Below are 21577 nucleotides of genomic sequence, written 5' to 3' on the forward strand. Positions count from 1 at the left end.
GTATAGATAATTTCGGATGTGCTTCGCGATGTGGGGGATGTGGTCAACCTTTGTGTGGCCAGTTTGGGCTTTTCTTGGAAATATCAAGGTGTAATTCTTTACAGCTAGTTTTGGCTGTGTTTTTGGGGCGTGTGTACATTTCTTAAAGCCAGCTTGAACTATTTCGCTTTGCGATTTGGTGGTGTGTCTAACTTCTATAGCCATCTTGGCTTTTGATATGGATGCTGTAAATATTCCTTGGATCCGGTTTTGACTGTTGTATCTTTGTCCTTGCAGAAATATCATTGTTCGTGGGCATCCTGCATCCATCGAAGGCGCTTCTCATCCGTGCAGCCTCAGATAGTTCAAACCCCCTAAAGCCAGACTACCGTGTTTCTGCATCACGGGCATCAATTGCTTGAAGAACTTTTCCTCCACCCTCAAGACCGCGATAACGCGACAAATTGACGCCTTCAGCGCGACGTCGCTTCCAGGCAGGCTTTCGTACATGTCATCAAGCAAGCTGATAAATTCCGAGCTTCCGTCGACTCGCGCCGTGATACAGTCCTCAGTCGAGGTGTCTTCGAAGTCGGAAAGAATGTCGCTAACTCTGCCTCGAACCCGCTCCAAAGCCAAAACCTTAATACCCGGCATCAACAGCTTTTCTGCCACGATATGAACGCAGCAGGGAAGCTCCGGATTCGGCTAGCAATATTAAAAGCTTGAGAAGCAGAAGGATGCGACATAAAGGTTTAGCAGACACATCTACTATCGGATGTAACCACCTTGTTTAAGAGTTATGACCAGTGAAGATCTTAGTTCTTTTGATCATCGTTTATTCCTTTTCTTATTTTTCTTTTTCCAGGGAAAGACACAGACACCCAAGCGCTTTTTCTTCATGGTGGTTGCCCTACGTTACCACGACAGACCTTTTGGATTCAGGTTGTCAATTGAGTGCTTTTCGGTAGTTCTCGAGTAATGAGCAATTTCTCTGACTAACGTGGTTCATCAGTACTCTGGCTGTACCAGGACAAGCTGTACCAGGACAAGCTGTAATAGGACAAGCTGTACCAGGACAAGCTGTACCAGGACAAGCTGTACCAGGACAAGCTGTACCAGGACAAGCTGTACCATCTCCTCGGCGCCTTTTGGAGCTTGGTGTATGAGCTGCTTGCGAACGGGTGGTTTTACGTGCGTCTGGGGTCCTTGTTTGTAGCAAAATAAAAAACTGGCTTCGCAAAATTGTGAACATTTAACTAGCGGTGGCATTAAAACGCAATGAAAGTCACTAGCTACAAAAACCCCGCGGATCGCGAGGCACAACAGGCACAACAGGCACAACAGCCAAAATTGGATACAAAAAGGTTACCACACACCCCAGGTCGCCAAGCGAAAAGGGAATATCTACACCACCCAAATCGCCATGTGAAAAAGTAACCACAACGCTCAGGCCACCTCATTCACTCAACACAAAAATAAACGGGTGGGTATTAAGATAAAACCAGGTGTGAAGGGAGCAAATGAATTTTGGGAATAGTTTTTGTTTGATTTTAACGCCGCCTTTTGTCCGCAATTTCGTGCAATGGTCGAAATGCTCAACCAATTCAAGGCCAGTTTCGTTATCAGTCTATCCATTGGGGGTAGGTTTTATCAACGTAGCTGAAGCAGATTCTTGATTTGGTTAGTACTTTCACACAACGGCTTACCAGCAAAGCCCAAAAGCATGTTATGCTTGTAAACACACCCGTCTCTGTAGTATAGGCGGGAGGACTAAGTTAGTAATTTTAGGCTTAGGCACAGGTTGACGTGCTTCACTTGGATGGTGCATAATGTTCCTAGACCTTATTTTGGTGCTATAGAAACTTAACAGTGCCTCCACACCATTTGCCAGAGCGTAATTGTCTGCATCCTCGTCATCTATGTAAGCTGAGTATTTGGTCGCCGACAGAATGCACAAGTTCGGCTTGTCAAGTGCCTGAAGCCCTTCCAACGAGCGACTAACAGGGAAGGGATCCGGGCGGAGATAGCTCGTCCGGGTGCTTTTTGGGCCAAACCAACAGGGCAGGGATCCTCGTTTAGAGCCTCGGATCTCGTACATACAGCCGAACCCAGTCTCTATGAAAGCGACTTTTTTTCGTCAGATAATCCCAGCTCATAGGCTCAAATGTGTAAATGTGTTGTTTTTGCACGTCAGTGGTATTTGTACAGGTTGAATATCTGGACATGGTGACGCCTGTTCGGCAAGGGAAGGTGCTGCCTGTGGCCTATTTGCTACGGTGTGGCAAATCCACGGGGGTGTATCTCGACGCTGTCACGGCCAGGGTAAGCATAGCACGGAAACTAGTCTATTAGCATCTATCGACGAAGATTCTACTCTGAGGAGAGAAAAGGAACAAACAAAGTTGCTGAGCTTGACGCAACGCGGATGAAGGGTCCTGGTGGGTTGTTGGTCAGGCATCAGGGTTAGGGTCTGGTGATCTCAAGGTCCAAATGCCACAGACGCTGTGGAGAGTCCACTAATGGACTTTTACAGCCATATCCAGCTTTTTCTCGGGCCGTCTTGGCCATCCACACTCGGCTATGGGAGCCTGGCAGAACAAGCAGGGCCTGCATATGCCAAGCTTTGAGAGTAGGGGTGATGAATCCATTTGGCAATATCGCCCCATGGTGGTGTCACGAAAGCGGTCCTAAAGAGCCCAGGCTGCAATATAGGGGCGATTCTATTCGAAGATCTCTATCGCCGGTGGGATCGCCTTTGGCCTTGAGCACCTTGGAATGCCGAAGCGCATAGTTCATTTTTTTGTCAGGGTAGCCAAAACAGAACACGCTGACCAGGTCGGTACCCATCCACGACCCGGCGATCCCTGCCCCGCTTGCAGGGCCGTACAAACACCACGATTCTGGAAGCTGTGACTGATTGATAGATGACCAGATAAAAATCTAGGAAGACCTTTGGCAGGAACCCCCTGGCGCGATATGGAGGAAAACAACAATTTTTATATACTAGTAGTATTATAAATTTCTCCATCGAAGATATCACCTCCATATTGGCTATTCAAGCACTATTATCTGCGACTCCGTTTTGGGCAGCTGCATCCCTTCTCCCATCATAAGTCCCATGATTATGCAGTCACCAACGAGGAGGTATCGGCCGTTACCCGCTGGACGGATGACATATGGGAGCTCCATGCCGTCAAAGATACAGATAAAGTCTCTTTCCTCGGCCACCGGTGGTAGCCAGCCTATTCTCCTGCCCTCCGTACCACCGAATCGCCGCTGAAGCTTGTCCGATATCATGTTTTCCAAGAGGTGACCGGACTCGAGGCTCAGACGGTTGAAAACGGCCAAGAACCACAGCTGACCACTGCATGCCTCCTCTTTCATTAGGCGCAGACAAGTAGAGAATTCTCGCCTCGCCACCGCTAAGCTTTGAGGTGCTTCTTCGCTGACCATCTTGTCGCTTAGAAGAGCGTTTTTGAACGCCTCCTCGGCATCATCTCTGCTGATAGTTTTTGCTGCGATGGCGATGCACTCTTCCAGCCACTGGTACTTCTGCTGGAGCAATAGTTGGAGATTCTGCCCGAAGGTTCTGAAATCGCTCCTCATCTTCATTATACCTTCGACAGTCTGAGCATTGATAAGACTTCTATTGTCGGACCCAAGAAGTTGAATCTTATCGACGATGCGGCCCACCATCTTGAGCAAGTTTCGACCTCGGTCTAATTGCGGTTCCGGAAACGACTTTCCACCTGCGTTGTAGTCTCTTTCCTGCTGCACGGAAAACTGGGTAGGCAGGACGCCCCCATCGCATTTAGCCACACCTTTTTCTATGTCAGGTACCCAAGAATGCAACCGTTTTTCCAAAGGCATTGAGGAGAGAAGAGACCACAGCAGTTTGAGGTTCATAGTATCAGACACGCAAGCATAAGCAAGCTGCCGGAATACATCCTCAGTTTTCTTCCCGTAATCAGTGGGGGGAAAGCGTTCTGCGTCCGATGCGATCCCCATCAAAGCAAATACGTGATCACGAGGGTCGCGGCATCTGAACTGCAGCGTCCTCGTCAGAAGAAACAGCAAAAGAGGGGTTTCTTGGTTTGCAATCCGCCACAGAAGCGTGGCTCGCAGCTCACATATTCCCAAGACCTTGGAGTCAGCCTCAAAAGGTCGTGGGCAAAACAATCTGAAATCCTCGTACTGAACTGTACACTTCCTAATGAATCTTAACCATGCTGATAGAAACGGCCACGGGATGCAATTCCTGCCGCTAACTAGCAATGGCATGCGCGACTTAACGAGCTCCTGAATGGCCCACTTTCGTGTAAACCACGGACAGTCGAGCAGAGCCCAGATGTTTCTAAAGGCAAGTACCTTGCAATTACCGAAAGCACTCTGTAATATCGCCTCGGCATGGTGTTTATCGATGAACTCAGAATCGTGCTTCCATGCCTGCTGATTGGATTCCCATGAATCTGTGGCTTTGTTGAAGTTGCGTAACCAGCCAAAAGCCATCTTGACCTCGGCCGACTCTTCTCCAAGCCAAATAGCTGTGGGAATCGCCGAGGCGTAGATGTCGCCCATCATCTTGACCTGCTCGTTGAGTTCTGGTATATTCTCTTGGTCGATGCACAGCGCATCCGCCCAGAGGATGATATCGTCATCAGGCCCTCTGAGATGCCGCAAAGCACTGTGCAAGCTGGGACCAACCTCAGCAATGAGGCCACAGCAGCGAATTGCTTTCCGGGGCTCCGGGTCACCCCACGCGTGCGAAAGCGCTGTAAAGCGCGGCGCGCAGTTGAGGGATGTATGAAAGAATTCGCCGGACAACTCGTCATCTGCTCGTCCGGCAAAAAGCCTCAAGAGGCGGATCTGGCAAGTTGAAGAAAGCGGGATATACCTGTATCTTTCCATTGACAGTGTGAACGGAGGTTGGATTTTTTGAACGGGGGCAAGCAGAGGCCAGACTTGCCAAATACCTGATCCCTCGACGCCAACATTCGACCCCAACTTGGGCTATCCGGGCGGATGCTTCCAAACTTTGCGGAGACGGCAGGGTATCGATCATTTACGTGCAGTATGCACATGGCTCGTTAAGCACATTCATTGGTCTGTCGAGCACAGGTAGATTGGCAAAGACGTGTGGGAAGAAACCGGGAGACCAAGACTACCTGTGGTTTTGACTGGAGCATGAAAGTTTTGATCCTTCGCATAGAAAAAAACACTAGGCGGATCAAATGTGTGGCAGTGCTGTAATGGGGGGTAGCCAAGCCATGTTGTGCTACACCGGATATCCTCAGCTATGCACCTAGGTATGCCTTGTCATGCAGTATTGTGCGGTTATAGCCAGTTATGTTGGCAGATGCCGGACCCCCTTGATACAGGTTATCTAGAATGCAGCCAGGAGTCGAGCTGATTGGTGACCACAAAACTTAACAGTAAATCTGCACTGATTTCTTTAGCCCTTTAAACTGTACCTTTTTTGTTATTTGTGTCGGTTGTCTCGCTTAGGCTAAAGCCTCTGCTCCAACGAGGCAGTGTCGCCGGCTATAAAATCACCCGCGCTCCGCTGTGGTCTGCCACCGCTTCTATAAGACACTATTTAAAGCGGCCCAGACAGTTTTGACTGAATAGAGGGACTTTTATTAACTATATTGAATTAATGGGCTACTTACTGTCCGGTGGCTTAGGTAGGGAAGGAGGGGTAGCTGTGCTTGTGTGCTGACGGCCATTTCGCCTGGCCAACCCCTCCCCATTCGGCTTGGCGGCCACAAAGGCTGACCATACAGGACAATCACATCGCATGGACGTGTCCGTCAAGGTAAAAGTTCGTGAATTTCAACCATTGCCACGAAAGAGTCCAAAAATGAAATTATGTTGAACTAGTGGATTGCGTGGTAATTGTTACGGCCAGGGTAAGCATAGCACGGAAGCTAGTCTATTGGCACTTATCGACGAAGATTCCACTTTGAGGAGAAGAAAGGAAACAAACAAAGTCCTGAGCTTGACGCGACCTAGATGAAGGTATCACCCTGGTGGGTCGTTGGTCAGGGGTCAGGGTTAGGGTCTGGTGATCTCACGGTCCAAATGTCACAGTACTTTGAGTTTTACACCTTGTAATTTTATATATCTCCACTCCATTACCCTAAGTAAAACAACGTAGCAAAATAGCTTAGAATATAAATAAGCGCGAATTAAAGCCCTAGAGAATCCCCGCATTTGTAATATCCCGGTTCAGGATTCGGAGCCGAATTATGTACCTTGCTCGAGCGTGTTCTGTGTAAGGATCAGGCCCCCAGACCTACCCTCAGAATCACGACTCGGCTCCACCAGCCACGCCGCTGGCAGGCACCGCCACGCCGAGCCAGGGATCGGGCAAAGGGATCCACTGACACCGGATTTAAACGCGCCTCTCCAGCGCGCCGTCAATTGTAGCTTCTCTCTTCTCTTCAGTTTAGAATTTTCGTTAAAAGCGCCTAATACACTGAGGTTCTCCAATGTATGCCTGGTCGTGACATTCTGGCCTCCTTGAGAGGCCAACCGGTTATTTTGCCGCTTTTGACGAGGCTTCCCCAACTACATCGGGGCTGTGCATTGCGTACCACGAGACTATCCAGTGTAATCCCTTTTAGTAGAGCATATGTTTCAAGTCAACGCCCCGCATTCCGGCCACCCGAATTTCCATGCCGCGTTTTTAACGCGATGCACGCGTTGTCACCTTATGATTCCAGTTTTATACTTAAAGCCATGCTTTTTTCTTTGATTGATATATCTGCATCTATGAAACGTTATTCCGAAAGCGATGTTTTTGAAGCTATCGCCGAAGTGGAGCAGGGCTCGAGTATCCGCGTAGCAGCCCGAAAATGGGGTGTTCCCAGGGCTACCCTCCAAGATCGCATGCGTGGTGTTAGATCGCAACGAGAGTTTACCGCAACCCTACAGAAGCTTAGTGTGACCCAGGAGGACGATCTGGAGGCGTGGATTTTAGCCCAGGAGGCTTTAGGCTTCCCCCCTACGCACCGGGAAATCGTTTACATCGCCGGCCAAGTACTTTACGTGTCTGGTGTCACGAAAGCGATCCCAAAGAGACAAGGCTGCAATATAGGGGCGATTCTATTCGAAGATCTAAAGCTAAGTGTAAAGAAGAATAAAGGCACGCAGTGCCTATCGTGTACACGCGCCTAAGCGAACAAACAACAAACGAACCCTGGCGCCTTGTCACGTGAGGTGGAGCTAGTTACGGTTGGCAGTGGCCCAGGCACGCCACTCCGTAACATCTGGACAGCCCACAACGCTTGGAAAACGATGGGTAAAGCGGTTTTTGGGCAGATATCCATCGCTTAGGGTCTCGAGGTCTAAAAGGATTGGTTCTGTGCGCGTCAAAGGGGCTACAACAGACGCAATTAGGTCGGGGTGGTCTCGTCTCCAGCGCTGCATTGCGCCAAATGACGCACGGCCTCGCGTGGTCCTCAATATGGTCACGTAAACGCGCCAGAAAAGTCAGTGTCGGATAAATCACGGGCAGCGCCCAGCCACCGTTATTTCATATTACTGCCTTCAAACCTGGCGAAGTGCCCGATGGCCAGCTTGGAGCTGGGTTCCTGTCTCTTTCCTCGAACTCATGTTTGCAGTCGCAAAAAGTGTCGGCGTCATGGGAATGACTGGTCGGCAGGGCGCGAGATATCGAGACCCTGCCCAGTAAGCCATCCTCCTCGACGGGGCGCATGGCTTCGAGTTTGGGAATGATTGGTTATTAACAGTGCCCGTCGCTCCAATGTTGTGTGCCTAGGTTCGCCCGAGACTAACTGTGGTGCCAAAAGCACCGTAAATATCCATGGTGCAACTGCATGGTCTCCTCTATGCAATAATGTTTTGATAAAACGTCCTGTTATTTTGATAGAAATGGTTGAGGCCAGCGGCATATGCTCCGCCATATTAATCCGTGCGCAGCGCACATATACTTTCCATTTTCCATTTCCATAGCTTGCTCTCAAAAAAGCAATCGGAAAAGCTTAGCCCAGTCACTTCTGGCTCGTGTGATGGGACCTTCAACGGACTCGTTGGTCGCCATTTCCAATGTTAGGTACCTATTTCGATTTTGGATGTACTTCTGCCTGCCCCACAAGATCGCTTTTCGCATATTTCCCTAGCAGCCGCTGCGCGACGCTGACATACTAGCTGCGGCAACTGTTGGTCCAATCGCACAGCAAGGACTGGCTAGCGCGTATGCTTGGCAAAGCCATGGCTGAGAATGTGCACCTGCAAGAACTGCTTGGGTGCTCTTCTCCAAGAACTTTGCGAAGTGATATTGTCAACGAAGGCTGGGAAACAACCATGTTAGGTTGGTGAGGGTCGTCGACATGATAGATCCCACAGTCCAAATGGCCGTGATTGCGGGCCGGAGTTCTGTGGAGCACGTTTGGCAGACAGTGGAAATCGGTACGTTTCGGAGTAACGTTTTACCGACCTCTGTGCGCTGCTAAAAACTTCCCAGGCCAGTGCTTGCAACTGCCACATCGTAACCCATTTAGCGTCACCTATTTATGCAGCCTCCAAAAATGGCACCCAAGCTGTCGAAGATCTAGCGGTCCGAACCCCAAAGCATCATCACAAGCAAGTTGCAGGGTAACGAGGCCATCACAGATGCCGAAATAGCCCGGAACATCGTCCCCTACAGCACGCGGACCATTCGTAATGCCCGGTCTAATATGTTCCGATATGGTTCGCTTGACCGTCCACGCAAGGTTATAGACCGACCCAGAGAGTGACAGAAAACATGTGGCTGGTGTTGCAAAACCAGCTGGAAAAGAACCCTTGCATGAGTCAACAAGCCATGGCTGATTCTAGGTCGTATCCTTGCGCCAACTTCAATTCCTGGGCCGTCCCGTAGTGTTTTTTCTGCTCCTCCGAGCCAACTTGGGACTGTTGCCAGCTGCTATATACCATGACTGCGTTGTCCCTAGGCAAATCGCAAGCTGGCAGGGGTGATGATGGAAACACAAGCAGCGAGGATGCAGGATGGCCGTTTGCAGTGGCACACCACGAAATTGGACGAGTACCATTTCAGGCAACGAGTGGTCAGAGCTATAACGATTCCGCTTACATGATTTCTTATCCATTTCTTCCCTTTGTTCTCGCTCGTTCGTCATCCAGCACGAGGCGTCGGAACTCGTCTGGCAGGGCACATTGGGAAACGCCGGACAAAGGCCGTATGGCAAAACTGGATGAGTTGGCTATAGTTGCGACCACGCATCCAATATAAAAAGCAGCTGCAAGCGCCATGCAGCAATCATGCATCCCCGCAGTGATGGCGACAGTCTAGATATTGTCTGCAACATCGCCGCTCCTTGAAAGTGCGCTCAAGTCGGTCCCGAAAATTACCCCACCCTAGGCAGAGGCACCGAGCGTCTCGAAGAACAGGCAATCATCCGGTAGTGATTCTTTCCACTACGGGGTGGCAGACGGTCGCGTTGGAGTGCGTGGGGGGTTTCGATTTTGACTTCCTATGCTCCTTTGATCCGGTGTGTTCAATTCTGATGCCTTTTACTTGGCCTCTTGCCGTCTTTATCCAAGGACTGATTAGACAACATTCTGGACCCCCGATCAAATCACATGGCCCCCACAACATCGTGCTCCACATGCAGTCACCCCATCATCCTCGATTACACGATACCAAAACAACGTCTAAGTCCTGCAGTTTTACTCAAAATGATTTACTATTTTACCCGATTATCCATGGAGCCTAGCACTTCCCTTAACTTAATTTCAAAGCGATGCAGTCAAATAGAGTCAGTGTCCCGTACTCTCATAGAAAATCCGTTGCCCCATACCCCCTATCATCATTCCTATAGCCTTGGCGTCCACACAAAATCCATCGTCTCGTTGAAGGAGTCTGGGGAGTACCGAATAGTCGCTTTTTCCCTCCTCAGAAGGGATGGAGAACGTATGATTTTACAAGTCACCAAGAACCAATTCCGCCGCCAGGCGGGCAAGTTTGTCAGCTGCGTGAAAAGGCGCACGCTTTCCATGGTTATCGCCCATTAAGATCAAACAGGCTGGGCGCTCAAGGTTAGCCAGCAGGTCGTATACTGAATAAACGCAAGCAGACTTGATTTTGCATACTTCTCTTGGTTGAAGAACAGTCCGACGGTACAGGGCTTAAAATTCGTTGACTGATTAATTATCGTCGCATCCCCATTATGCATGCAGCAAGGAGATTTGTTGTATTCGAAAGCCATTTGTAAGGTTTATTGGTGAGTCAACCACCTTCCACTACAAGGATCCTGAATTGAGGAAGAACAAACAAAATCTAGGGCGAGAAGGCATTTGACTGGCTAGCATTGTCTCTATCGACTGCTATTTATATATTAGAGGGCCTCCCGCATATGTACCCCCGCATATGTACCCCTCTAATGATGGAGGTTTTATTTGGTCTGCTCTGGCGCCGAATGCATCACTGCTTACAAGCGCCTGGATAGAGCATAGCCAAATTCGCATGCATACCAGCACAACTAGCACCATTAGCATCGTTGCATTATAGATATCATCATACGTTTTCCCATGTCAAATAAAGCTGCTGGCAGTTATCGTACTGAGAGAACCCTAGGCTAGCACATTGGACTTTAGTTCATAACGAGAGTTCCGAAGCACCCCGAATCAGGCCACTTTATTCAAGTTGCCTTTCATAAGCCGCAGAGATGAGCTCAGATGACAAGAACCAATCGCTTCTCCAGCTCAGTCGGCAACATAACAGATCCATTGTCTCGCAGCTCGTTGACATTGGAAGTAAAAGCAACCAGACAGAGCATAGCAAGCTCCTCTACTATATCTCCAGCCTTCGGTGCCTTGAACCAAGGGCCTACGAATTGCGCCGCCGCTCGATTAATGCGCTCCGCCGCTCAGATTATGTGGCACTGTCCTACACTTGGGATGCTTCCGAGTACGAAGACCCTGAACCGAGCATGCGCCCAGTGGAAAACTGGGATAACAAGCGAGTGGAGGGTTCAAAAGTGCTAAAATGCGTTTTTGATCGCGTCATTGGCTACATGCACCATGTCGGCGTTGACTTATTTTGGATCGACGCCCACTGTATCCGCCAAGATGCATGCAACCAAGATGATTGCGTCGACCATGACCAATGCATCGAGAAGCGTAATGCTATACAAGCAATGGATCTTGTCTATCAGTTGAGCAATCATCCGGTAGCGTTGCTAGGCCGGCCTCTGAACTCGAAAAACGAACTGCAACTCCTTGCGGGGGTTCTTGAGGGCCGTTTCGTCACGGGCGGACGCGAACACTGGCTATCAGCAGCTTATGGTCGCGACGAGGCGATGGAAGCGCTGTTGCTGCTTAGGAGAATTACGAATGACAGGTGGTGGTCTCGCGCTTGGACATTCCAGGAAAACTACCGTGGTGGAGATAGGATGAAGCTATTGATCCGTCATGAGAAGTCTCTCGAGTCGCAGAAGAGGATGTGCTCCAGTTTCGGAAAGATACCGGGAGAGCTGTGCATCTGTTCTGTCCTGTTCTCCGTAGAAGCAACGCGGCTGTGCCTGGCTCTGCGCAAGGTGGCGGGATTGTCACGGTTGGTGTGTGAGCAGATCGACCTCGTTCTCAGCGCTGCCGGGAGATACAAGCTCCTGCTACCAGCCTCAAGCCCCATGACCCCAACGGTGATCACCGATATCGAAAAGCGCGGTTGTTCGAAGTCATGGGATCGGCTTGCCATTGTAGCTAACTGCTGTCGTTACAGAGTGAGGCTCGACCACGGGCCACTGATCCAAAAGTCCCATAGTCTCAGTCTATCAATTCTAGCCGTGTGTCTGCTCAACGGCGAAATTCTCGACAACAGCCACGACACTTTGCCATCGGTAGCCGAGCTGACGGTATCGGAATTCATTAAGAAGGTTATGTTCCGGAAATTCAACGCGCCCGAGAACGGCCCTCGGCCATTAACGTACAACAAAGGCTGTCGGCTGATCGATGTCGAGATAACACAGCACGGCGTCAAAACGCGCGGCCATCTGTGGAAACTAGGGCGCGTTGTTGATACTGCAGATTTCCCACCAGAATTGCCGTGGATTGAGGAAGCTAAAGGAAATCTTAACCTGCACGAACGGAAAGCCCTGCTGCAGCTCGCCATCTTTCTAGAAGATACAGACGATTTTCTGGCCGACCAGATCTACGATTACTTAGATTACGACGCCGCCTCTGTTGGGAAATGTTGGGTAACCTTTACCGAGAAGCATCTCTATGACATGGCTGCGGAGCTGGCTGCAGGGATTCTAGCACGCCGGGAGCTGATGCTAGGTAAACTGTGGAACAGCCCGTGGTACTCGTCCTACCGTGCAGTTTTCATTCTTCAAGAAACGGAATGCAATGGGCCATCGCCGCCACCTTCCTTTGCCTTCACATCGGTGATGCAGGGACAAATCGGTTCACAGCACCATGACGCTAACGATCTCGACTACAACGCCTCTCTTGCAGTCGATATTCAGGGTTCAGCGGGCGGCGAACCGCGCCTCCGTGTACAAAACTGGCTGCACGGCATGTGCTTTTTCAAAGGCTGTCAGCGTACCAGAGTGGTTTTTCCTTGGCCAAAGTCGCTGCAGGCAGTCAGACCGTAAGGGGCTGAAAGCTATGTGAGGCCAAACGACGACCGTCGTTCATCACCGCTAGAATCCGGCAATCTGGGTCATTCAATCCTAAACGGCTCGTTTGGTGGACTGGAAAACCCCGGTGGCAGATCAACTGGGACGATATGCTAAGCTAACTGGGAACAGCTCTACGCAAAGTTTGTTGTTTTCAAAGATCCGGAAAGGCTGGGATTCCGAGGATTCGGAAAGTTGAACAACTGGAATCGCGATTGGAGGCGGTAGCACCCCGGAAAAAACAGAGGGTCGAACCGGACCCGAATAGTACGTTCGTCGGGCTTAGGGAGCGGGCCCAAAATGAGGCTGGTACAATTGAAGTCGATCGTAAAGAATCACCTGAATTTGCTGATTCCAGCGAAATAGTTGACTGTATTGTTGCCATTAGTTAGATGGTCAATGTTACGGATTGTTATTCGGCGTCACGTTTGCGATAGTGATTTTCAAGGGGTAGAAACTACTAGGGGGTCCCGACTTCCCCATGCGATCATGAGCAGTAATGCATGAAATACAGTCAAAGAAGTCCGGGTTGTGTGCCTTGCCAGTTGCTGCACGACAGGGTTGTTGTACCATTAGAACAGCCTATCCCAGACATGATTTGCCTCATGCGTGTCGAGTGTGCCTAACAAATATGGTCGTGTGAGATCCGAGGCGCCAAAACTAGCTTCTTATCCTGTTGATTTGCCACCTCCAAAAAGCATTGGAGCCGTCTTGCCGTCTCTGCTCGGATCCCCAGCTGGTGATGGGCGCCCCTCTTCTCTTGTGGGACAACTTTTGTTGGCCCAATGCAAGCCTTTAGATTTTTTTGTCCTTATCGATAAGTAATTTTTTCTGTATCTGTTCTTCCCCTTCCATATCGGATTTTGGTACCCTTGCGAGTCCCCATCAACACGTCGATATGCGCCGCAAAAAGCTACGCGTAGTCAACGTCCGCGCCAGGCGTCCGCTTGAGCGGAAATGGCCACCCAACCGGTAAATGCATAAATCAATTTCTCCTTGGCTCGAATTCTTCAATGACTTGCTTTGATTCCTAAGACAGATCTTGCTGGAATCATTCCTCGACTACACCTTGCCGTTCGCGACCGTTGACCACTCCCCGACCAAGAGAATATGCGACCGTCGCGCCGCTTTCGATGCCAAATCCCAGATTGCGTGTCCCATATCGATGAGTGAGGATCGCCACGTTGCGCTTAGTCATTTGGAACCTCTAGATCCCAAGGCTATGTTCGTTGCTACGACCGACAAGACGACCAACCTTGCGCACGGAAGCTCTGCAACTGTGTTTGAGAATAAGAAGTTACCTGAGATTGAAAGCAGTGTCGTGCCGCCAGCCAGAGATAGAACTGTCACAATTGAGGCACGAAAGGACGGTGATATTAACCACACTAGTAGTAGACCATATGTTTAGGTAACTACTACAAAGTTGGTCTGCTGATCTTAATTGAATTTTGATGTTTCAGGTTCGAAACTTTTGATGCTTGCATTTTTTGGTGTAGTAATCTTTGGTTGGATGGCGATTTGGTCCGTCGCTGTTTTTGCGGGTCCGTCCAGGAGTGTCTGAGGAGAAAATCCAACTTGGGCTTTTGTCCGGTCGCCTGATCCCTATATTGAATGGACATCGTTAATGCTGCATCAAGCTAAGGACACGTCGAAGTGGTGAAGCTTCTGCTCGAAGAGGGGGCCGATTGGACGGCCGCGAGAACAATGGATTAATGACGTTAGTATCACCTTCCCTGCGTGCGTGGATTATGCCATTTATGTTTTCAGCTGCCGGCACGACATTGCTTCCAGTCTCACATGGCCTCTTGAACTTAAGTGTTGAGCCATGCAAGGTTGATTTGTGCACTTACCTGTTGGGCGGCTAATTTTGCTTGAGCGGAAGCCTTGCGCGGGCATTAACGACGCGGGGTTTTTTGCGGCGCATTTTGCGCGTCGCGTCGATCGCGAAGTTGCAAGTACGTCGGAATTTGATGCAGTATGAGAGAAGGAAACTGGCCGTGTATCGACAAAGATAAGGTTTAGCTTTGATATAGAGTAAGGGTTAGGTCATAAGGGTCATTCCATGTGCCCTTCAAGGTGTCACTCAGTACTAGCGAGGGTACTCGTTGCAAATTCTCTAAGTGCTAGCACGGGTTAGTGGTCGAGGGAATGCAAAAGGTGGAGGCGGAAGGAATGTAGTGGGCCGATGTCATGCGTCTACCGTTAGTAACAATTTTTAGTCTTCTGTCTCCACTGCTAGATAATATGTTTAACATGAGTTGTCTCCGGAATTCTGGGGCTTGCAAACGATTTCTGGCGGCTCCGATAAATCGGAAAGTTTAATGTTCAGGGCGAGCTCTGTGTGTAAACAAGGCAAGCCTGCGAATCTGTTGCGGGTCAGAACGGGAACGTAACCTTGATTACAGTGACGCTTCTCTGGTATAACTTATCGCAAGAGTTAACCCAAGCCAAAGAGGCCGCTAATTGATGTAATATTCCGCTAGCTGTCGAAGCCCATCTCAATCGTGGCATTAGGGTCCGAAAAAGCCAAAGATCATCCACCAATCGCCACTCACTTGCTAGAAGGATATTTGTTATTGTAAAAAGCGGCACGCCCACATAACCAACAGATCTGCTTGTAAACACCCCTGCCTTCTAAATCATGCACTTACATTGGCGCTGACGATCTTTCCAACAGAAAACAATTTGCCGGATAAGTACGGTTAGCTTCTTTTAATGCAAACTGGTTCAACCTTTGCTAACGCAGGAAAGACTACATTCACAAGCCAGGCAGAAACAAATCCGGACAGGCAAGGAGGCCCATGCAACCTGAACCCATCGGCAGGAAAAGTGGTGGGCGAGGCAGAAATTTGCCTTGTGAGCGTCCGCATCTCATTTTGTAAAGCGTTTCTTGTTCCAAAGTAATCGGGATGTATAACATGTCGATCAAGTCGATAATTCCAGCCTGACAACTTGGAGAGAGCTACTTCTAGCCCAGGCACTTGGATGCAGATAATATATGCTCCCAAACGGCAACAATCACTTACAATCTGGAGCTTAGCCAAAACAATAATTGTTAAAATGCCGTGCAATTTGCTAGGTATTTGTTTCTCTCTAGGTTCATTTGCCTAATAGCCAAGTCGAGCAGATGGAAAATCTGCATACAAATCTTTCTCGTTTGTGTCAAGATTCCAATCGTCCGGTTCCAGGATTTCCGGAGCAGATTAACCTTGGACTGCAGTTCGTCACATTCGTTAAACAGAAGCAAAATGTTTTTCAACAAGTCGTCTAGCTCGAAATGGGTTGCAGAATAGATGGTAGGGCTGGAGGAATTGCTTGAGCAAACTGTCGAAGTGTAAAGACTAGACGATGGTCTTGAGTTCATAATTTTTAAGCTGTATTCACGTCAAAAACTTTTGCAGTTGCCGAATTGATGGGGGTTTTAATAGTTTTTATCCTCCAAAGTAGCGGCCTAAATGAGCCTCTGCACGTTAGAGCAATCCAGTTTTGGTGCAATCAGACGCAGACGTTGTTACTAACACAGCAGTGCCAGAAGTAGCTATTTCTGATTGTTGCCAGGCCAAAGGCCGTCGTGTTTAGGGATCGGTCATACGCTTCCTCATCCACCTAGCCCGACGCTTAAAGTTTCCCAGGCACGAGTGTTACGATTGATGTATCGGGGTGATCTGTTGCTAAGGGTACAATGGGCTGAACTGAACGTCTGACTGGCAACTCAAGCATTACTTTTAACCAAAGGTTGATTGCTGCTAAGCGATTCTGGAAAGAAATCTATCTACATGGTAATGAGCGTTGCTTATAGCCTATTTCCTCAGTGTGGTGATTATGATCTGCTCATCCAAATGATCACTGTCCTTGGCGTCATACAAGGTTTTGATTCCTTCCCTACATAATTTTGGGTTCTGTCGGGGATATCTCTCCTGGGCGCGTGTAGGACGACTCTATCTGGTCTCCCTGGTACCGGTTATAACACCTGTTTTGACGCACCCAAACTCAACTAGCACGGGCCACTACTTGTGGCAAAAGGGACAACGGTATGTGAGGTTCCATCGATGGTTTCCAGTGTTGTGTGCGGTTGTATTAATATGTGCTTTGTTACAACGGGCAAGCTTCTCATGTATACAGTCGTGCAGTACTTAATGGTTTTTGCTGACGTTGGTAAGGGTGTGGAAGACATTGAAAACGAACCGTTACCTTGGGCTGCGATGCTAAGTGAGCAGCTTTTCAAAATGTTAACTCACATGGCGTATGTGTTCCAACGTTAGACGTACCTAAAGCAGGGCGCCGTGCTAGGTGGCCTGGCGTTGCAAGCCTCCAGGTGACGTACGCCTTCCACTACTGTCAGCCACAGACAAAAGAGGTAAAACTGCATTTCAAGAGCTTAAAGAAGCAAATCCAGTGAGCTGTGATGGAACAGTGTGCTTTCTAACTTATATATACAAAGCTTTGTCAAAAGCAGTTTGGTATATTGGTAAAGACAATATATCACGTTCAATTGAGGCCGCTTCAATGCGTACAAATATCTGCGGAACATGAGACTAAACGCCATTGATTGTCAGTTGCACATCGTAAGTTTGTTTTGGTGATTTTTGGTGTAACTCGCCCAAATTTGGCGTCCATAGTTCCCTGGGCCTGCCACGGCAATAAACCTGGATGCTTTTCGTGACCAAGAGTTCCAGGATCTTCTTTCGCCTTGTTAAGTAGTCAAGTAGCGTCAGGCTGTCCCCACATTTTGAACATTGAGTTTATGTACTAAAAGCGGAAGTTAACCCGGACGGCCAATGGAAAAGTACGAACAGGCTCAAACATCAACGCTGCCCAGGACCCCCAGATCGCGAAGCACATCCACACACTCCACAGGTTGCCAAGCAAAAGAGCTCAAACTGTGCTTGAGTAATATCCACACTATCCAATGCAATTTTTCAAATGCAACAGCAAAAACCGAATAACCCCTAGACCGCCAAATACAATAGCCAAAACTAGCTGTAAGGAATATCTACAATGTATGTTTCCAAGAAGCCCAATCTGGCTGCAAAGAACCATACCACCCGATAGTTAGCAAGAAATGATCAATGATTGTATGAGCAGGGTTGTTTCGGTTTGGAGTCAATCTATCTTCCACTTTTAGTACATGTACAACCGGAGGGCAGGCGGGAGCCTAGTGACTTTGTCGCTAGTCAACCCGTAGAATATCAGTGTTCAATCTTCAAAAATTTGGGGTCGACCGAAAGATACTTGACTCTATTATTTGACAATGTAAGGGAAGGAAGATCCACATCTGACAGCAGAATAAGCCAGACATGTCTCTTCTATTTGCCAAACTACGCGGTTTTGGGTCCCGAGTCCGTTGCCCTATCTCCGTTAAGTTTTGCCTATAAGTTGTCAATTGCGATCCATACAATGCCAGTCTACGGATCTCACTTGTAGTTTTACCCTGGACGACGTCATTTCGTGGTGCGACTTATAACTGCTCTTACCGCACAACCCCCATGATATCTTGCCTTTTATCTGTTTCGTCACTATTACTGTAATGGTATTTCCAATGATAATTTCCACCTAAATATATCAAGGAGGAGTTCATTAGATTGATAAGTGGAAAGGAGTTAGCTGTGCCATCAGGAAGCATCCACAAGTCTCCAAAATGGTTGATACAAAGGCGCTTGCATTAACCGCTATCATGCTCGCTCCCTGCGTAATGGCAGAGATGCGGCTCAATGTGACGTCGATCAGCGCACAAGACGGCGCCTTTACCATTGAGTGTTGGGAGGTGGATTCGTCCATCACCACTGACGGTAATTTAAGCTTGGGGAACGTACAAAATATCACCTGGTTATCCCACCCGCAAAGTTCGAAGGGCCACAATACCCTTTGCAATCTGTAAGATCTTCTCAATAACAACGCAGCATTTCAGCTCCACACGTCCCAGGTGGCTGTTCTTCATAAAAGGAACGTTTCGTCTCACGCTTCCCGGCAACGATTCAACCGAGGCATACCTCGCGGGAACTCGGGCTTTTGTTCGCGGCTGATACGGCAGATGTAAGCCTCACAGGTCACGCTAGTGCGTCACTGGGTGATACCGAGACTGTTTTTGCTCGGATTGCCACGGAGGGTGGATTGCTTCCTGACCATAGAAGAATACATTTGGGCGCATGCGATATGACAGAAAAGGCAGGTAGGAGGAGGCTAGGACAAAACCTGGAGGCTTGGGGGCCAGAAGTGGTCGAAGCTGTCCAATACCCCAAGCCTCCATTCCTCAGCCTATCAATCCTTAATGGTTTAAGCTTAAAAAAGGGAGGTGTTGAGTGCTCATGGTGTAAATTCAACGAGCGAAAGTACCTAAGCTATTTGCTCTCAGTGGGCTTCGGGGACAGGTAACGAGTGATTGGAAAAGTACGGAGAAATGGCGTTACTGGCATGTAGGTACTGTCAAAAAAGCGATCCCAAAGAGGCAAGGCTGCAATATAGGGGCGATTCTATTCGAAGATCTAAAGCCAAGTGTAAAGAAAGAAGAAAGGCCCCCAGTGCCAATCGCGTACACGCGCCTAAGCGAACAAACAAACAAACGAACCCTACCGCGCTGTCACGTGAGGCGGAGCTAGTCACGGCTAGCAGTCGCCTAGGCACGCCACTCCGTAACAGGTACCATTAGAACCCGTCAAGGGATCCATGATTTCCGGGTTCTTCAATTATACGGAATAATAGAAAACATCTATTGAAATTCAAGACGTGTAGGTAGTTGCACAACAAACCAAAGACAACCTCTGACGCGTCACCGACGCGCCACAAAGCTAAGCTGTCCGATCGGGCCCTCAGTACGCCTGGGCTATGCACCAAGAACAAGACAAATATGCCGTCATATGAAAAGCGACTGCGAAATGACGCCGATAATATTTATACCGTCTGGAAAGTCTGTGACCTACGATACTATGGATGTTTCCTATACGGTTGAACCTGCCAAAGAATGGAAGAGAATGACGCGGTACAATAGCTTTATCTGTAAGTTTGGCGTCATTGTGATATGTCCTATTATACTCGTACACTTCTAACGGTCGCATCTGGACATAGTAAACTGTGTCAAGCATTCCAGTGAGGACTTGTCTTTGTCACGAACGAATCTTCGATTGAGCGTTTCAAGGCGAATCAATACAGAACGCTTCCAGACGGCGAGCACAAGACAGTGGATGGAGACGACTCGAAGCAGCCAGTATAGCTTGGGGTGGTGCGTTGAGTGACCCCGTACGTTCGAACTCGCCCTTTTGCACCGTCTTCCCTCGGTCGTACTGAATGACACCTCCACTTGTGCCGCTAAGCTGGCTCACCACAACGCCACCCAGTCGAACATCAGCAGGGCGTCATACACCTCTCGTTCTTTTGGAAGCCACAGTTCGTTGAGCCATAGATCCAAGCACGCTTTTTCGACGTCAAGGTGGGGACGAGCATTGTCCATCTTTTCAAAGACCCAATCCTACTTTTGCTACCGAGACGGATTGGGTCCTGAAATGTGTGTTTTAGGTTTGACACTTGGATCTGCCCGACTTTCTTCCGCTTTGTGCTTTTGTTCAGCTTGTAAGGCTCGCCTCCAAGGGCCAGGAGAGCCAGTAAGCTGTGGCGACAATTGCTTTTGAGCAGATATTGCATGCTTTCGCGCAGTATTTTCGCCTTTGTTCTATCAGCCTCGTTGCCCCTGGCTTTTGCAGGCGCTGCAGATTGAGAGCGATACGATCTCTGTCCTTGCTGCTCAAACTCTTATCCGCCCTTATCCTTCGTCCGGTTTTGTTGACTCGGTCGTGAACCGGCATGGGACCGTGTCGAGTCATGGTTCTAGTTTGGGTGGGGTGTTGGTGTTTCGAGCAAAACGTCGCTATAATAATTGTTTGAGCTTGTGGATGTATTGTTACTGTGCTTTGCAATGCAGTCTGGTCTTGAGGACGAGGCTCTATCCGCCGTGGTCCGTGGTAGCTATTCCTAGGCAGCAAACGCGATTCACTTTTGCTCGCCATATGGTCGCAGCATTGTTTTGGTTCACGAGCTACTGTTGTGTCGCGTTTGCATTGGATTAAAGTAGACCCGTCTTAAGGTTAGGGCCAGGTTCAAAGTACGATATCAAAGGTAAAGAACCCAATACTTTTTGACATTTGTAAGTTGTTTGCTGTATTAGACCAGTGCTGTTACAATTTTGCAGATCTTCTCTGATGTGAATTTGCATTCTGGAAGGAGAAACCCTCTTTGCACCAGCCCAGGCTTGACGTGGCGGTGCCCGCTAACGGCCTGGCTGACGGGCTGCATTGACGTCTCCAAGACTAGGACGGGGGGCCTGATCCCCCACAGTTCTAGATCCAAGTTGTGAGGATCAGGCCCCTAGACCTACCCTCAGAATCACGACTCGGCTCCACACCGAGCCAGGGATCGGACAAGGATCCACTACCTCCGGATTTAAGCGCGTCTCTTGAGCGCGTCGTCGATTGTAATTTCTCTCTTCTCTTCAGTTTAGAATTTTCGTCGATAGCGCCTAATACACTGAGGTTCTCCAATGTATGCCTGGCCGTGACATTATATCCTATAGGTGTTCGTATTGTGTTTTCAGTATCGCGCCTTATAAACGTTTGTATTCTTTCTTCGGTATCGTAAATATCATTATACCGTTCCCGCTTGCTAATATATTTAATTTAAATACAATTACAAAAGCGATCCTAGGAAAATAAAATTGCAATATAGGGGCGATCTTGTTCGAAAATTCAAAATTAAATGTACAAAAAGGAAAGACACACGGTATAAACTGCGTGCACGCTCCTAAACAAATATAAAATTATGAACCCTGGTATATTACTACGTGGGGTGGAATTAATTACGGTTGGCAATCGCCCAGGCACGCCATTCTATAATAATATGCCGTTTCATTAAAAGCTCGAACACGTTACCATTTTCAACTTTAATCCATAGCCGCAGTTTATCGAATT

At 48.7% G+C, this 21577-nt stretch overlaps 6 protein-coding genes across 6 annotated transcripts; 3 read left to right on the top strand and 3 right to left on the bottom strand.

The window, feature by feature from the left end:
• Positions 1-3030: 3030 nt before the first annotated feature.
• Positions 3031-4887, bottom strand: PgNI_12285 (uncharacterized protein; the record flags this gene model as incomplete). Its single annotated transcript, XM_031132238.1, has 1 exon — positions 3031-4887. The coding sequence occupies one exon, from the start codon at positions 4885-4887 to the stop codon at positions 3031-3033; it is 1857 nt and encodes a 618-aa protein (XP_030976217.1).
• A 5783-nt stretch (positions 4888-10670) lies between these two features.
• Positions 10671-12599, top strand: PgNI_12286 (uncharacterized protein; the record flags this gene model as incomplete). Its single annotated transcript, XM_031132239.1, has 1 exon — positions 10671-12599. The coding sequence occupies one exon, from the start codon at positions 10671-10673 to the stop codon at positions 12597-12599; it is 1929 nt and encodes a 642-aa protein (XP_030976214.1).
• Positions 12600-13086: 487 nt separating this feature from the next.
• Positions 13087-14994, top strand: PgNI_12287 (uncharacterized protein). Its single transcript, XM_031132240.1, has 2 exons — positions 13087-13595; positions 13659-14994. The coding sequence occupies exons 1-2, from the start codon at positions 13522-13524 to the stop codon at positions 14029-14031; spliced, it is 447 nt and encodes a 148-aa protein (XP_030976215.1). The 5' UTR covers positions 13087-13521; the 3' UTR covers positions 14032-14994.
• Positions 14995-16317: 1323 nt separating this feature from the next.
• PgNI_12288 (uncharacterized protein) lies at positions 16318-17099 on the bottom strand. Its single transcript, XM_031132241.1, has 2 exons — positions 16892-17099; positions 16318-16840 (listed from the first exon to the last, which is right to left on the bottom strand). The coding sequence occupies exons 1-2, from the start codon at positions 16990-16992 to the stop codon at positions 16618-16620; spliced, it is 324 nt and encodes a 107-aa protein (XP_030976299.1). The 5' UTR covers positions 16993-17099; the 3' UTR covers positions 16318-16617.
• A 1162-nt stretch (positions 17100-18261) lies between these two features.
• PgNI_12289 (uncharacterized protein) lies at positions 18262-18780 on the top strand (the record flags this gene model as incomplete). Its single annotated transcript, XM_031132242.1, has 3 exons — positions 18262-18497; positions 18532-18634; positions 18670-18780. The coding sequence occupies 3 exons, from the start codon at positions 18262-18264 to the stop codon at positions 18778-18780; spliced, it is 450 nt and encodes a 149-aa protein (XP_030976211.1).
• Positions 18781-19961: 1181 nt separating this feature from the next.
• On the bottom strand, positions 19962-20437 carry PgNI_12290 (uncharacterized protein; the record flags this gene model as incomplete). The annotated part of the gene is made up of 2 exons (XM_031132243.1): positions 19962-20320; positions 20341-20437. The coding sequence occupies 2 exons, from the start codon at positions 20435-20437 to the stop codon at positions 19962-19964; spliced, it is 456 nt and encodes a 151-aa protein (XP_030976292.1).
• Between the last annotated feature and the right edge of the window lie 1140 nt (positions 20438-21577).

This window comes from Pyricularia grisea (genome assembly GCF_004355905.1).
Source record: "Pyricularia grisea strain NI907 chromosome Unknown Pyricularia_grisea_NI907_Scaffold_11, whole genome shotgun sequence".
In the NCBI taxonomy this organism is placed as follows: domain Eukaryota; kingdom Fungi; phylum Ascomycota; class Sordariomycetes; order Magnaporthales; family Pyriculariaceae; genus Pyricularia; species Pyricularia grisea.

Coding starts and splice junctions, on each gene's coding strand:
- PgNI_12287 (XM_031132240.1), top strand. CDS start 13,522: ATGCGCCGCAAAAAGCTACGCGTAGTCAACGTCCGCGCCAGGCGTCCG. Junction 13,596..13,658: donor CGGAAATGGCCACCCAACCG/GTAAATGCATAA, acceptor TTGATTCCTAAG/ACAGATCTTGCTGGAATCAT.
- PgNI_12288 (XM_031132241.1), bottom strand. CDS start 16,992: ATGCAGTTTTACCTCTTTTGTCTGTGGCTGACAGTAGTGGAAGGCGTA. Junction 16,841..16,891: donor AGCACGGCGCCCTGCTTTAG/GTACGTCTAACG, acceptor CATTTTGAAAAG/CTGCTCACTTAGCATCGCAG.